This window comes from Ornithorhynchus anatinus, chromosome X5, assembly GCF_004115215.2.
Source record: "Ornithorhynchus anatinus isolate Pmale09 chromosome X5, mOrnAna1.pri.v4, whole genome shotgun sequence".
Lineage (NCBI taxonomy): Eukaryota > Metazoa > Chordata > Mammalia > Monotremata > Ornithorhynchidae > Ornithorhynchus > Ornithorhynchus anatinus.
The window spans coordinates 28,263,971-28,278,110 of record NC_041753.1 but is presented as its reverse complement, the minus strand read 5'-3'; the positions used below and the strand labels follow the sequence as shown (position 1 = coordinate 28,278,110).

The window sequence follows — 14,140 nt, the reverse complement described above, 5'->3', positions numbered from 1 at the left end:
CCTCGGTTCTGAGACTTCAGGATGAGAGCCTAGGTGAAGGAACGGATTTACTGCGATAGTGGTTCGTGCGGGGCCGCTCTGCGGTAAAATGTAAAAAGGTGTTTTTTTTTACACGCAGGAAACGTCTGATGATGGGGGAGGGGAGGGGATCCTGTCGAGACGGACGAGCTTTGGTCCAGTCACAAAGACTTTGGGACCGAGAAACCTGATGAAGAAATTTATTTTGGTGTTAGTGGTTTGCACAGTACCACTCTCACTCTCTCGCTCCCCTCCAGTTGGGTTCTTGCTGGGGCATACGGTGCCACGAGCAAATAGGCGGGCAAGGCTGCAGCACTTTGGTTTGTGCGGTGCCCTCTCGCCCGCTCCCGTCCCGGGCCGGGCACATTCCCAACCGGGTCGCGGAGCTCGAGTAAGCGGATCAGACTGCAGCAAACTGCGAAGTACAGGCCAAGGCCTTTTCTGTCCGTTTTTTTTTTTTTTGGTGGTGGTGGTTTGTTTTTAATGGGCAGGACAAATTTGACGATGGAGTCTCCGGTCAAGAATGACGGATGAGCTTCAGTCCAGTCTCGAAGACTTCAGGACCGAGAGCCGGTGCCAAGAGAGTGGGCGGGCGAGGTTGTGGCACCTTGCAGGAGCGCATGCAAGAATGGAGCATTAAAAAGCCCTATCGACGGCCACGGTGACCACTCCATAGGGTCAGTTCTGTGCCGAAGCCCCCTAACCCAGCAGGCGGTTGCCTTGGTAGCTGCCGTGGTGTTCGCCGCCCACGTGTCCCGGATTCCCGCTAGGCCTAACTCGTGTAATGCCCCAAGTGGGTTTTCAGTCAGAGGCCTTCACCCCTGATGGCACAGCCCCAGAGGGCGTGCCACGATCTGTAGACGCCGTGACTAGCTCTTTCCACAACCGGCAAGATTCAGCCACAAGCGAATTAACAGTTCCCCTGGCTAAAAGTGACCATCTCTGATGACGATGGCCCTCCCGGGTGTCCCCCTCCCCGCAAAACCACCACATTCCCCCCACCCCTGTGCCTCCCCCAATCTTCCCAAGTTCCCTCTAAAGAGCCAAGAGGTAGGCAGTGGGAACCAACGTTTCAGAGCTCCGCACAGCGAGAGCCAGGCAGCAGTGGGGGTAGACTGTTAGAGGTGTGGAAAAACAGAAACAGGAATGTCATTCTGCAGCTGAAGAGTTCTGGTGCCGTGACACACGGACATCCGGGCCCACAAGGGCCACAGAGGGACCGAGAGAAGAGTCCAGAGACAGGAACCGGCGTTGGCCTTCGCCGAGGTACAGGAGGCCCAAGTAGGTAGCAGGATGGTCTCGGGGAGAAGCCGGGCTGCCAGTGGGTGCAGGCCACCCACTGAGAGGAGGAAAGGCTTGCCACATCTGAGCAACCGGTCCCGGGCCGACCCAGCTCGAATTCCACGTGCCGGCGGGCACCGGGGGGGAAAGGCCGCGACCCAGCCGGGGATGAGCCCGAGGAAACGGGGCCCAGGCTCCCCAAACCGCAGGCTTCCGGGCGCTCGTCCGAACCCGGCCCGGAGCGTCAGCTTCTGGGGCCCCGCCGGGGAGTCGCCCCGAGACAGCTCCCAAGGCTGCTCCCTCGGTCCATCCACGCCACTGCCACCCCCAGCCCCCTCCCGGCAGGGTTCAAAGGGAGCCCTTCTCCTGGCCAGGGATGGGCAGGTGTGTCTGCCAGGCGAGGCTTCTCCCCCCGGCCGGCGGCTGAAGGATGAGGAGGGAGGCCGCCGCTCTGAAACTCTGGGGCCGCCGAACCGCGGGGCTGAAGAGGGGGAAGGGAGAAGAGGGAACAGGGTCATTGTGCATTCACGGGCTCGGGATCAGCTCCGTTAGCTAAAACAGTTCACTTGGACTAGCCCGGGGACCATAATCCACCTACTGAGAGAAGACGGGGAGTTGGGAGACTGCCCGGTCGCTACCGGAGCTGGATCACGGTTGCCCCGTCAACGGGGGACTTCCGGCTCTGACTGTTCTCGACTGGGGCCCGCTCCAGATCCGGGAACATACCGTACCCTCCGATCCCGGGCACGTAACGAGGGGGTCACTCCGAGCCGTTCCCCTATTTGACGGCGTCGACGATGCGGCTGGCCAGCGGGGCTACATTTCGGAATGAATCAGGCTCCGTCTATTCCAAAACCAAAGCGCTATAGAAATGAGGCACGTATTCATCACGTTGAGTGCAAATATTATTTGGTTTTACTCATCAAAACAGAAAATAACAAACAGCAGAAAGTTTAGCAATTAAATAAAGCTGAGAAACTCGTCATCCTCCTAATAAAGCTTTTCTACATTTTGAAATTCATTCAGTTTGGACTTGCGCATACTGTGGAAATCGGCTTTCAATTCCTCTCTGTCCTCCACTGCAAAACAGACCGGAACCTAAATCAAAATCTCTCGCTGTGTTCCCTTCTAGTTCTCCACTTTTAGTCGATGCCCCAAACTACGCCAATGGTCATTTTCACCCCCTTGGTGGAGGTTTTCTTCTTCCTCTTAAATACTCATTTGACAGATATTTATTAACATGCAGATTAAGTCAACACATTTTCAAGCAACACGATTTGGCCTGACCTAAAAGAAGACTGCCTGAAACAGGAGGCCCAGGGCTAAAAAATGTCACGTCATATCTAGGGACCACAGGAACCCCCGAGATATTAAGAAGTCCGTTATTCCTAACGGAGATCATCTCCGCCCTCGCCCTGCATCCTTTTAAGTAAAGGGTTGACTCCTCTACTGGGGGAGACAATCCGTGCAGGTCAGTGGCAGATTTTCAAGCTCAGCTCGTTTGGCTTCGAAGTCTGGATCTTAACAATCCAGACCAAAAACTTTGCACAAAAGCACTGGGGACGGGGCTGAGGGATAGGCTTGCTTTAAAAGCAGCAGCAACAGAAAGAACTGTTTTAAATGCATATACACACAGCAGGTAGGAAGATAAATGAATCAAAATGTATAACTTTATACACGCTAAAGATACAGACTGTACCATCACCAGACTGACACCCAAAATGCCTTGAATGGAGCTATAAATATATGGTTCTTTAAATGGAGAAATACACATTTGGATCGTCTAACTGCACATCGTTAATCAACTCACGAGAGCTTTGTCCTACATGAGCTGTGCTGAAGCTGTTAATCTGATCGGCAGTCTGCTTTTCCTTTGTCCAAACTGAGCCCCGCAAAGCAATACTGTTGTCCGTGGAGGTGTTGGAGAAATGACGGATGGGTGGGCGGGCGGGCGGGTGGGTAGGTGGGCATGGATGGATGGATGGCTCACAATCGAGAAACGGAGTTGGTAAAGTCTTTCTGAAACCCGCACAAGTCAAACACACTCTTTGACGTGGTCCCTTGTTCCTTCATAAATCAGCAGTGCTCCCTTCACATAGGGCCTATATGTTGCCCTCATCCAACATTTTGTTGATGCCGTCACACAGTTTCTGCAAGTGGGGCTTAAAAGTTCCAAAAGGATTGTACAGGGCGGCCAGAAACTCGCAATGGGAAAAGTGATCAAACACATGGTTTATGCGTCCGTGGGATTTTGCAGTCAGATGGCGCTGGATGATTTGATGGAGCAGCTCTCTGCATTCATTCAATAGTTTGGACAACACATTCCGGTCAAAGGTGTAATCCACCTGATAGAAACTAACCACAGTCATGGCTAGCTGGTGCACTTTCTTCTTAAACTTCTCCATCAGCGCTATCTCATCTGAATTGAACTGGTTATTCCGGTACAGGATGGCCAGCTTGATGACGGTCTTGATGAGGTTCTTGATGATCTTCTCTGCCTCCTTCTTGTTTTGGGTGTATTCCCTGGTCACCTTGTAGAGCTCATCTAAAACTTCGCTGCTGGTGTCATCGATCAAGGTTGTGGCTATGGATTTGGACACCATTTTACCGAGAATCTTCTTCTGGGCCTGAACGGCCAGATTTTTGGAATTAAAGACATCTGTGGCCACTGAAAGGGAAGAGGGAAAAATGAAGCAAATTAGCATCAGGGATCCGGCACACTTCACACTGGACATTCACCGCGCCCCGGAGCTCATTTCCCCCTATTCTGCTGTGCTACCTGAACTAAAGTGATGTCCTTCACAGATCCAGTCTTACGCTAAGACTAGCCTCGCTCGACGGGGAAGAAAATGAGGACTGAATCCTGAATCACGGGAGAAATCAATTATGAGCCACGAAGTCGAGAAACCGAGGCGGTGCACTACTCATCCGGGAGCGGGATTAGCGATAAGCAGCCCTCCGAGACGCCAGCAAGAAGGATTGGCAGCTTTAACCTCCTGAAATTACCCGTCAGAGAAATTTACAGGGCAAGATTCCATGGGAATGGCCACATTTTGGCCGGGCCTGGGGCACCTCGTAAACCTAAACTGCCCTCTCTGTGCTAAGTGATCGCCTTGAGACCTCTGGAGTTATTTCAGCATCCCAAATTCTGGTTTCATTACATAAAAAGCATAGAAAGAGAAGAAACAGAAGGAAGAGAAAAAAATCCAAACCCTCTTTGAGGAAGAAGACTAAAGTGAAAAATTGCAGGGGAAAGGGCAACCCTTTTACAGGCCCCCACCCCCAGTGCTAGGAAGAGACGGTAGTCCTGGAAATGTCCAGTGAAAACCTGAAATGACCAGGAACGTTTACAAATCAAAGCAGAACTGGAACGTCAGGGCACCAAGAATTTCTCAAAAAACCGTAACTGTTCTTGACTGCAAATGTTCTTGAGGGATGCTCTCTAAGACGCTAAAGACACTTCTTTCCACCTGAGAATATTTTATCAAAGATTCTTCCCCTCACTCATACCCAACCTCAATCTAGGGGTGAATGTGATTTTTTTTTTCTTTTTTTAGTGATTTTGAGCTAGTCCACTTAGCTGCATGAATACGACTATCCCACCGACCCTTCAGCCCAAAAGAGGTTCTTAGACAGCCTGAGCTGGAAAAGTCCTCAAGATATCTGATCCAGTATCTTGCCTCAGGGCATGTGTACTATCTACACAAGTCAGGACAGAAGAGGTCTCTCTTGCTCTTTTTTTCTAACCAGTACAAGAAGGTTCTAAGTTTACTTCCTCCTTCCTCTTTAAATTCTTCTTCTTCTTCTTCTTAGTATCATTATTATTGTTGTTGTTGTTCTATCTGTTAAGCACTTACTAGGGACCAAGCACAGTTCTAAGTGTTGGGGGTAGATACAAGTTAATCAGTCTGGGCACAGGCCCTGTCCCACACGGGGCTCAGAGTCTAAGTAGCAGGGAGAACAGGCATTCAATCCCCATTTTACGGATGAGGAAACTGAGGCCCAGAGAAGTGACGTGACTTCCCCAAGGTCACACGGTAGGCGACTGGCTGAGCCGGGATTAGAACTCAAGTGCTTAGGAGAGTGCCCTGCGTACAGTAAATACTATTGATTGCTTGACTGAGGTCCTCTGGCTCCCAGGCCCGGGTTCTTTCCACTAGGCCACACTGCTCCTTGACTGCGCTTATAGCTTCTTATAGGTAACGGTGCTCAAACGTCCTGGCCCTTTCTCGTTTCAGGCCCAGGAGAGGATCACATGGTCATTGATGATGTAATAATGATGATGATAATAATAATAGCGGTATTTGTTAAGCGCTTACTATGTGCCAGGCACTGTACTAAGCGCTGGGGTGGATGCAAGCCAATCAGTTTGGACACAGTCCCTGTCCCACATGGGGCTCACAGTCCCAATCCCCATTTTACAGATGAGGTAACTGAGGCACAGAGAAGTGAAGTGACCTGCCCAGGGTCACACAGCAGACAAGCGGCGGAACTAGAATTAGAACCCATGACCTTCTGACTCCAAGGCCCGTGCTCTACCCACTACGCCAGGAGGCTTCACTGGTACCTCCAATCAATCAATCAGTGGCTAGGCACTGATTAGCCAGAATTAGAACCCAGGTCCTTCTGACTCCCTGGCCTGGGCTCTACCCACTGATTGACTGATTGATTAGAGGTACCAGGGAAGCCTCACGGGGTAGTGGATAGAGCACGGGGCCTGGGAGTCAGAAGGTCATGGTTTCTAATTCCAGTTCCGGCGCTTGTCTGCTGTGTGACCCTGGGCAGGTCACTTCACTTCTCTGTGCCTCATTTACCTCATCTGTAAAATGGGGATTAATCACATGAGACCTGATTTCCTCGAATCTACCCTAGTGCTTAGAATAGTGGCTGACACACAGTAAATACTTAACAAATACCGTAAAATACGGTATTTATTGAGCGCTTGCGGAAGAAGGCAAGGCAACGATATACCATTTCTGTATCTTTACCAAGAAGACTCTACGGATACACATACCAGAATGACGCTGTGACAGAAGACAGGACGTTCTGAAGAGGGAGCGTCCATGGAGTCGCTATGGGTTAGAAACGACTCGACAGCATTTGAAGATAATCCTACCTCCACCACTTGCCTGCTGCTTGACCTTTGGCAAGTCACTTACTTCTCTATGCCTCAGTTTCCTCCACTACGAAATGGTGATTCAATACCTGCTCTCTCGCCTACTTGACCGCGAACTCCAAGTGGGACAGGGACGGTGCTTGGCCTGATTTAACCTGTATCTATCCCAGCACTTAGAACAGTACTTGGTGCCTAGTGAGCGCTTATGAGAAGCAGCAGGGTCTAATGGAAAGAACAAAGGCCTCGGAGTCAGAGGACCCGGGTTCTAATGCCGGCTCTGCCACTTCTCTGCTGTGTGACCTTGGGCAAGTCACCTAACTTCTCTGTGCCTCAGTTCCCTCATCTGCAACATGGGGATTCTGTACCTATTCTCCCTCCTACTTAGACTTTGAGCCCCAAGGGGGGGACCTGATTATCTTCTTTCTACCCCAGCTCTTAGTACAGTGTTTGGCACAATGTAAACGCTTAACAGGAACAAACTGCTTAACAAATACCATAAAAAAATGTTTACGGGGTATGGCCCTAAGGGCACTGATGATGCAGAAGGGAGGGAAAGGAGGATGGGGAGATGAGAATTGAGTCACAGGTGACACAGAAGTGGGGCGGGATGGGGTGGGGAGATGAGAAGTTAGTCAGGGAAGACTTCCTGGAGGAGGTTTGATTCCAGTAAGGATTTGAAGACGGGGAGAGTGGTGGTCTGTCAGATCTGAAGAAGGAGAGAGTTCCAAAATGGAAGGCTTGGGTAAGGGGTCGACAGCGAGACCTGATAGTGTTGGAGAGAAAATGTATTCTGTGGGCTAATACTGTACTCTCCCAAGCGCTTAGTACAGTGCTCTGCACACCGTCAGTACTCAGTAAATACCACTGAAAGAAGCACACAAGAAAGTTCTCTGGTGACACAGGCCTACTTCTGTCAGTACAAACATCAGACAAGTCAACTGCCAACTCCTGTCAGTTCTTCCTACTCAACCTCACCACTCTGATCCTATCACAGCTAAACTAGACCATCAGCCTCCTCGCTGGTCACCAACTCCACATCTCTCCTCTCCTCAAAACCCTCCATTGGCTCCTTGGGTCTTTTTATTGTTGATTTTTTTAAGGGCGTTTCTTAAGCACCTATTATGCGCCAGGCACTGTACCAAGCGCTGGGGTAAACGCAAGCTCATCAGGTTGGAAACAAACCATGTCCCACGTGGGGCTCACAGTCTTAATCCCCATTTTACAGGTGAGGTAGCTGAGGGACAGAAGCTAACTGACTTGTCCAAGTTCACACGACAAGTGAGGGAACTGGAATTAGAACGCAGGTCTTTCTGACTCCCAAGCCTATGCTCTATCCTCTAGGCCATGCTGCTTCGCTAGAAAATCTCTCCAAATCACACAAAAACTCCTCACGATTGGCTTCACCAACTTGCCCCATCTGAACTATTTACCCTCTTCACCTGCTATTCTCCAAACTCGCTCTCTTAGTTTCTCCCAAGCCACGCTTCTAACTGTATCTCACTCTCAACTCTCCCTCCTCCATCCCCTCCTTCACGTTCTTCCTCCTGCTTGGAACTCCTTCCCTCTCCAAACCCCACAGACCACAACTCTCCCCACATTCACAGCCTTCCTAAAACCTTACTTCCTCCAGCAATCCTTCCCTAATCAACAACCCAGGGCCTTAGCCATAAACTCATAAACCACTTCTGGAGAAGTAATGTGACCTAGTGGAAAGAGCACGGGCCTGGGAGCCAGAGGACCTGGGTCCTAATCCCAGTTCTGCCACTTGTCTTCTGTGAGACCTTCGGCAAGTCACTTCACTTCTCTGTGCCACTTAAAAATGGGGATTCAATACCTGTCTCCCTCCTACTTAGGCTGTGAGCCCCACGTGGGATCGGATTATTTTGTATGTACCGCAGCACTTAGTACAATGCTTGGCACATAATAGGCGCTCAAGAAATACCACAATATTATTACGTACCCTCCGTGCACTTAGATACATGTTTTGTTCAACTGCACATTCTTTATTTCAACTATTCGAGTTGTAAATCTTTTTGTTTGTCTCCCCTATCAGGGGCAAACTCCTGTGGGCGGGGGAACACGTTGTTTCTTTAGTCTGTACTTCAAGCAACAAGAACACCAAACGGATGCTCGATAAACACTAATTTGATGTGTGCAGATTCCCACCTTGAAGTCAGAAGCAGAATTAAAAGATGAGTAAGACAAAATAATGAAGCTGTTCTCGCCTCTGAACAGCAAGACTCTGGATTCTCATTCTCGTTCTGGAGGTTTCCAATTTGAGCGACTGACCCTTTACGTAGTTTTGAGTATTTTAGTCCCATCTTCATTTAAGAGCCAGCCTGTTATTTCATCGTATTTTTCTATGACTTGTGAAAGCTACTAAGATAAACTGCTCCTCTCCATTTATTTTTACTATAATAAGTTAAAACCAAATAGAGTCACACAGTTGGACTCCATCCTGTTTGGTCCAGGTATTGACTTCAACAGCAGGAGATCTGATTAAACGGAAGAGAAAATAATACTGACAAAAGACTCAATGCATAACGAAGTCCTGGGTTTCATAATTTAATTTCTTCCAGAAAGTTTAAAAGTAGTTTTCTGTTTTCAATCATTAAAAAAAAAAGCCAAAAAACAAATCAGATTGTGGCAGGGGCTGTGAACATCATATCCTAGATTCACTATAATGTCCGTTAAGTGGAAATTGATTAGCTTGTCAAATAAATGAAATACTAAGGGAAAAAGAAAACAAAACAAAAAAAGAACAAATAGTCCTTACAGACTACTTCCCAGAGCAGTCTCTCCGGAAGGCACATTTTCTGAGTTTTTCTTACCAAACCTATGTGCTCTGCTTTGCCGTCACATCAAAGAAACCAAAACTTCCATAGAGCTGGTTTCACTTCCTTAAAGAGAAAGCTTAAAGAAAACATTGCTGAGCAAGCAGTGTCAAACTAAACCTGTTACTGGTAACTGATGATTCAAATAACTAAGATGGAGAAGTAGCTCTGAAACTTTTCTCATTTCAAACCTTTCTCTGTGGAGGTTCAAATTCTAGCCTAGAAAAACACTAGTAGCTTCAGGGCTATGATGACGTAGTATATGGTGATAACTTTTATTTATACAGTCCCTGGGTTTCCAAAGCTCTTTTGCATCAATTCTCTCATTTTATCCTCAATCATCCTCAAGCGGTACAGAAACATTCTCAAAAGGCAAAGTTTTAGAAGTAGTGATTTGATGCCGTGTGACCTTGGGCAAGTCACTTTGCTTCTCTGGGCCTCGGTTACCTCCCAGCGTGGCTCAGTGGAAAGAGCACGGGCTTGGGAGTCAGAGGTCATGGGTTCTAATCCCGGCTCTGCCTCTCATCAGTTGTGTGACTTTGGGCAGGTCACAACTTCTCTGGGCTTCAGTTCTCTCATCTGTAAAATGGGGATTAAGATTGTGAGCCCCACGTAGGACAACCTGATCGCCTTGTATCCCCTCCCAGCGCTTAGAACAGTGCTTTGCACATAGTAAGCATTTAACAAATACCATCATTTTTATTATTGTTAAAATGGGGAGTCAATGCCTGTTCTCCCTCCGACTGAGACCCCGAGCCCCATGAGGGAGAGGCACGGTGTCTGACCTGATTATTTTATCTACCCCAACACTTAGTACAGCGCTTGGCCCAAACTCAGTGCTTAAAACCACAATCATTATCACTGGTGGAAACTGGGAGTTAATGTTTGTCTCGTCCTAAGCCATCGAGTTGTTTCTGACCCATAGCGACACCATGGACATCTCTCCCAGAACACCCCGTTCTCCATCTGCAATCGTTCTGGGAGTGTATCCACAGAGTTTTCTTGGTAAAAATGCGGAAGTGGTTGACCATTGCCGCCTTCGGAGCAGTAAACTCGAGTCTCCGCCCTCGATTCTCTCCCGTGCCGCTGCCGCCCAGCACGGGGGAGTCTTGACTTGGAGCAGACGGCCTTCCACTCGCTAGCCACTGGCCAAGCTAGGAATGGAATGGGTAGGCCTCTGCTTGACTCTCCCTCCCGTAGCCGGGACTGGTAGAGCACTGGAAACTCTCCAGGTGCAAACCTGAGAGGGGAGGTTAATGTTCAGTGTGGATCAAATTGTCAGCGGCAAACTGTGTCTTTGCAATGACATGCACACGCAGGGATACTGGATAAAAGTCACTGTCAGTAATGTCACGTTCAGATACAAAGAACAGCTGTATGCGTAGCATACTTAAATTATGAAGGATGGAAAATTGAGACGCTGTGCCCCTGTGTCGGCTACAGTACGATATCAATCAATAGATGGTATTTAACTGTTTACCGGGCACTGTACTAAGCGCTCGGGAGAGTGTAATATAAGAGAGTTGGTAGACACGATCCCTGCCCAGGAGTTTACAGTTTAGAAGGGGACGCAGACATTGAAAGATATTACAGCTCGGGAGGCATCAGGATACAAGGATAAGTACAGAAGTGTTTTGGGGCTGAGGGTGAGGTGAGTACCAAAGCATGGTGTAGTGGGTACAGCACGGGCCTGGAAGTCAGAAGGTCGGGGTTCTAATCCCATCTCCGCCACTTGTCTGCTGTGTGACCTTGAGCAAGTCACCTGACTTCTCTGGGCCTCAGTTACCTCATCTGTAAAATGAGGATTGAGACTGTGAGCCCGTCGTGGGATAGGGACTTTGTCCCCGATTTGCTCGTATCTACCCCAGTGCTTAGTACAGTGCCTGGAACATAGTAAGTGCTTAACGGATATTATTTTTATTATTATTATTACAGACCCAAGTGCATAGGTGGCACGGAAAGGAGGGCGGATAGGGTGGGAAATGAGAAATGAGTCAGGGAAAGCTTCTTGGAGAAGATAAGAATCTTTAAAAAAGGTTTTGAAGATGGGGAGTTCCAGGCTTATTTACACGATCATTTTGTTGAAACGTGATTTCAGTATGAACATCCTAAAACACGGGCATGGAGGATTAGATTTGAATTCATAGCCCAATATGCAAAAAGGCCACAGTATAAAGAAAAAGTGCTGGAGTTACGATACTGCCTGTGTTTGATAACTATGAGCCTTTTTCCTTGCAGGGGAACAAAACTTTCTACAATAATCAACTATTTTTTGATAATGATCAAGATGGTAGTAAAATATTACCCCTTTTAGGGTGGGATTTCAAGGGAACCATCAGCAAACTGTAACTTTATCTCTAGCTTGCCTATTTCTCCTGAGACCAAATGGTTAGAGAAAGCAGACAGATGAAAAATGAAGTTATGTACCAAAACCTAATTTTAGTGCCCTATCTTGGATGGCTTTCAATTTTCCCAAGGCGTACAAACCTAACAAGATTTTATTGACTCTTTTGGGGGTGGGGGTGGGGGGTGGGGGATAAGAGTGTCCCTAAGCTGATTCACCTGTTCAAATCTAATGTTCCAGGAGAGAATGAACTTAAAAAAAAAAATCCACCCTACAAACACTTGCTATGATTTCTCCAGACTTGGATTTTCCATTCTCATCCCCACATTTCACTCCTCACGGTGCCTCATGGTGGAAGATGCCTGTGTCCTGATGGATATCAAGAACACTTTGGCAAATGGAATGCAGATTTTTTATTATTATTACGGTATTTGTTAAGCACTATTCTAAGCCCTGGAGTAGACACAAGTAAAGTCAAGTTAAACACACAGCGCTTACGGTCTAAGTAGGAGGGAAAACGGGCATCAAATCCCCATTCTATTAGATGGGGAAATGGAAGCACAGGGAAGTTAAGAGACTTGCCCAAGGTCACAGAGCAGGCATCTGGAAGAGCTGGGATTTTCAAGGCAGCACACTGAATAACTGTGGAATCCGGATGATGAATATAAAGTATGTGTACCTAGAGCACACACACACATTCTCTGTGGAGCCCTATATGGGTAAATATTCTGGGAATATCCCTGTGTGTCCAGAGGGTCGGAAGTGCACGATTTACCTCTGGCTGATTTTTTTTTTTAATGGTATTTGTTAAGTGCTTACTATGGGCCAGGCGCTCTACTAAGCACTGGGGTGGATACCAGCAGATCAGGTTGGACACAGACCCTGTCCCACATAGGGCTCACAGTCTTCATCCCTATTTTACAGACGAGGTAACTGAGGCACAGAGAAGTGAGGTGACTTGCCCAAGGCCACGCAGCAGACAAAGGGCGGAGCCGGGATGAGAACCCATGACCTTCTGACTCTCTATCCACTATTCAAGATACAAGGTAATCAGGTGGGACACACTCCCTGTCCCACATGGAGCCCCCAGTCTTGATCCTTATTCTACAGATGAGGTTACTGAGGCACAGAGAAGCAAAGTGACTTCCTCAAGGTCACATGCTGGAGATGCCAGAGCCACTGGGCTTCCCAGGGTCCAAATGGTCCCGGAGGGCCCCAGATCTGGAGGTGGCAAAGTCAGGCTCAAGTCTAGCCCCCATCCTGGCCAACCCCTTGGAAGAATCTTCACCCTAGTAGGGCAGACCCGCTTCTTAGAACATAACTGGTTAGGGTAAATGTGCCAACTGAGACTCCAGCTGAGTGTGGTAACACTCTAAAAAGCAAGAGGGAGGAGCCACTGTTGGTAAATCTCAGCTTGCAAAAGCAGTCATGGGCTATCTGTGCCCACACCAAATCCCGATATCGGACCGTGCTGGACGGAACCGCACTGTCCTGAAAAGTCTGGCAGAGGAAGAAAAGGAAAATAGACCAACCAAAACAATTTTGCCCCCTCATTGCCAACAACAATAATAATAATTGCTAAGAAGCAGAGTAATCTAGTGGACAGAGGACAGGCCTGGGATCTAACGTGGCTCCGCCACATGTCTGCTATGTGACCCTGGGAGAGTCACTTGGCTTCTCTGTGCCTCAGTTACCTCATCTGTAAAATGGGGATTAAGACTGTGAGCTCTATGCGGGACAGGGACTGTGTCCAACCTAATTAACTTGTATCTACTTCCAGTGCTTATTACAGTGCCCGGCACAAATTAATTGCTTAAATACCACACACACACAAAGAAACAACTGTTAAACACTTACTGTGTGCCAAGAACTGTATTAAGCACTAGGGTAGTTCCAAGATAATCAGATTGGACAGAGTCCCTTGTTCCACAAGGGGCTCACAGTCTAATTAGAAGGGGGAACAGATATTGAATCTCCATTTTTCAGATGAGGACACTGAGGGCCCTGAGAAATTAAGTGGCTTGCTCGAAGCCATATAGCAGACAAGGGGAGGAGGGAGGGATTAGAACCCAAGTCCTCTGACTCCCAGGCCTGTGCTCCTTCCACTAGGCTACACTGCTTCTCCGAACATTCTTGAGCTCAGCGATAACAGACCGGTCTTCCTCCTTCAGGCCTAGAGTCAAAGGGCCTGGCAATTCCATGGGTGATGGTGGTAAATACTGGTGCATGCAGAAAGCCACGAACCAAGAGACAGTTGGGAAACCTACAGTCATGTAGATCGTATAAGGCCCTAACGCTGGTCAAGCACTGCCCTCGGGCTGGAACCATCACACCCAGGGAACGGGGTCTACCAACCCTGAGCACTCAATACATTCCATTAATTGATCACACCACGTCCCACTCTGTCCCATCCACCTAGGAGCGGTGGGGGTCGGCATTCTTTTGCTTGTGGCATAAAATAATAATAATAATGATAATTGTGGTATTTGTTAAGTGCTTACTATGTGCCAGGCACTGTACTAAGCATGGGGTAGATAGAAGATAACT

The 14,140-nt window shown here is 48.2% G+C and overlaps 1 protein-coding gene and 1 non-coding gene across 4 annotated transcripts in view; both read right to left on the bottom strand.

Annotated features, from left to right (window-relative positions):
• Positions 1–14,140, bottom strand: part of TNFAIP8 (TNF alpha induced protein 8) — a 159,856-nt gene that overhangs the window by 23,733 nt on the left and 121,983 nt on the right. For 2 of the 3 annotated variants that reach the window (XM_007655578.3, XM_007655577.4), the window contains exon 2: positions 2,192–3,967. In XM_007655578.3, the coding sequence (XP_007653768.1) occupies positions 3,402–3,967 (566 nt within the window). In that variant the 3' untranslated portion in view covers positions 2,192–3,401. Of the gene's footprint in view, positions 1–2,191; positions 3,968–14,140 lie in introns of those variants that run through there. The other variant, XR_003756059.2, reaches the window with a different exon arrangement.
• LOC114808312 lies at positions 10,362–10,499 on the bottom strand. Its single transcript, XR_003756158.1, has one exon. It is a non-coding gene; the product is annotated as a small nucleolar RNA SNORA7 (small nucleolar RNA).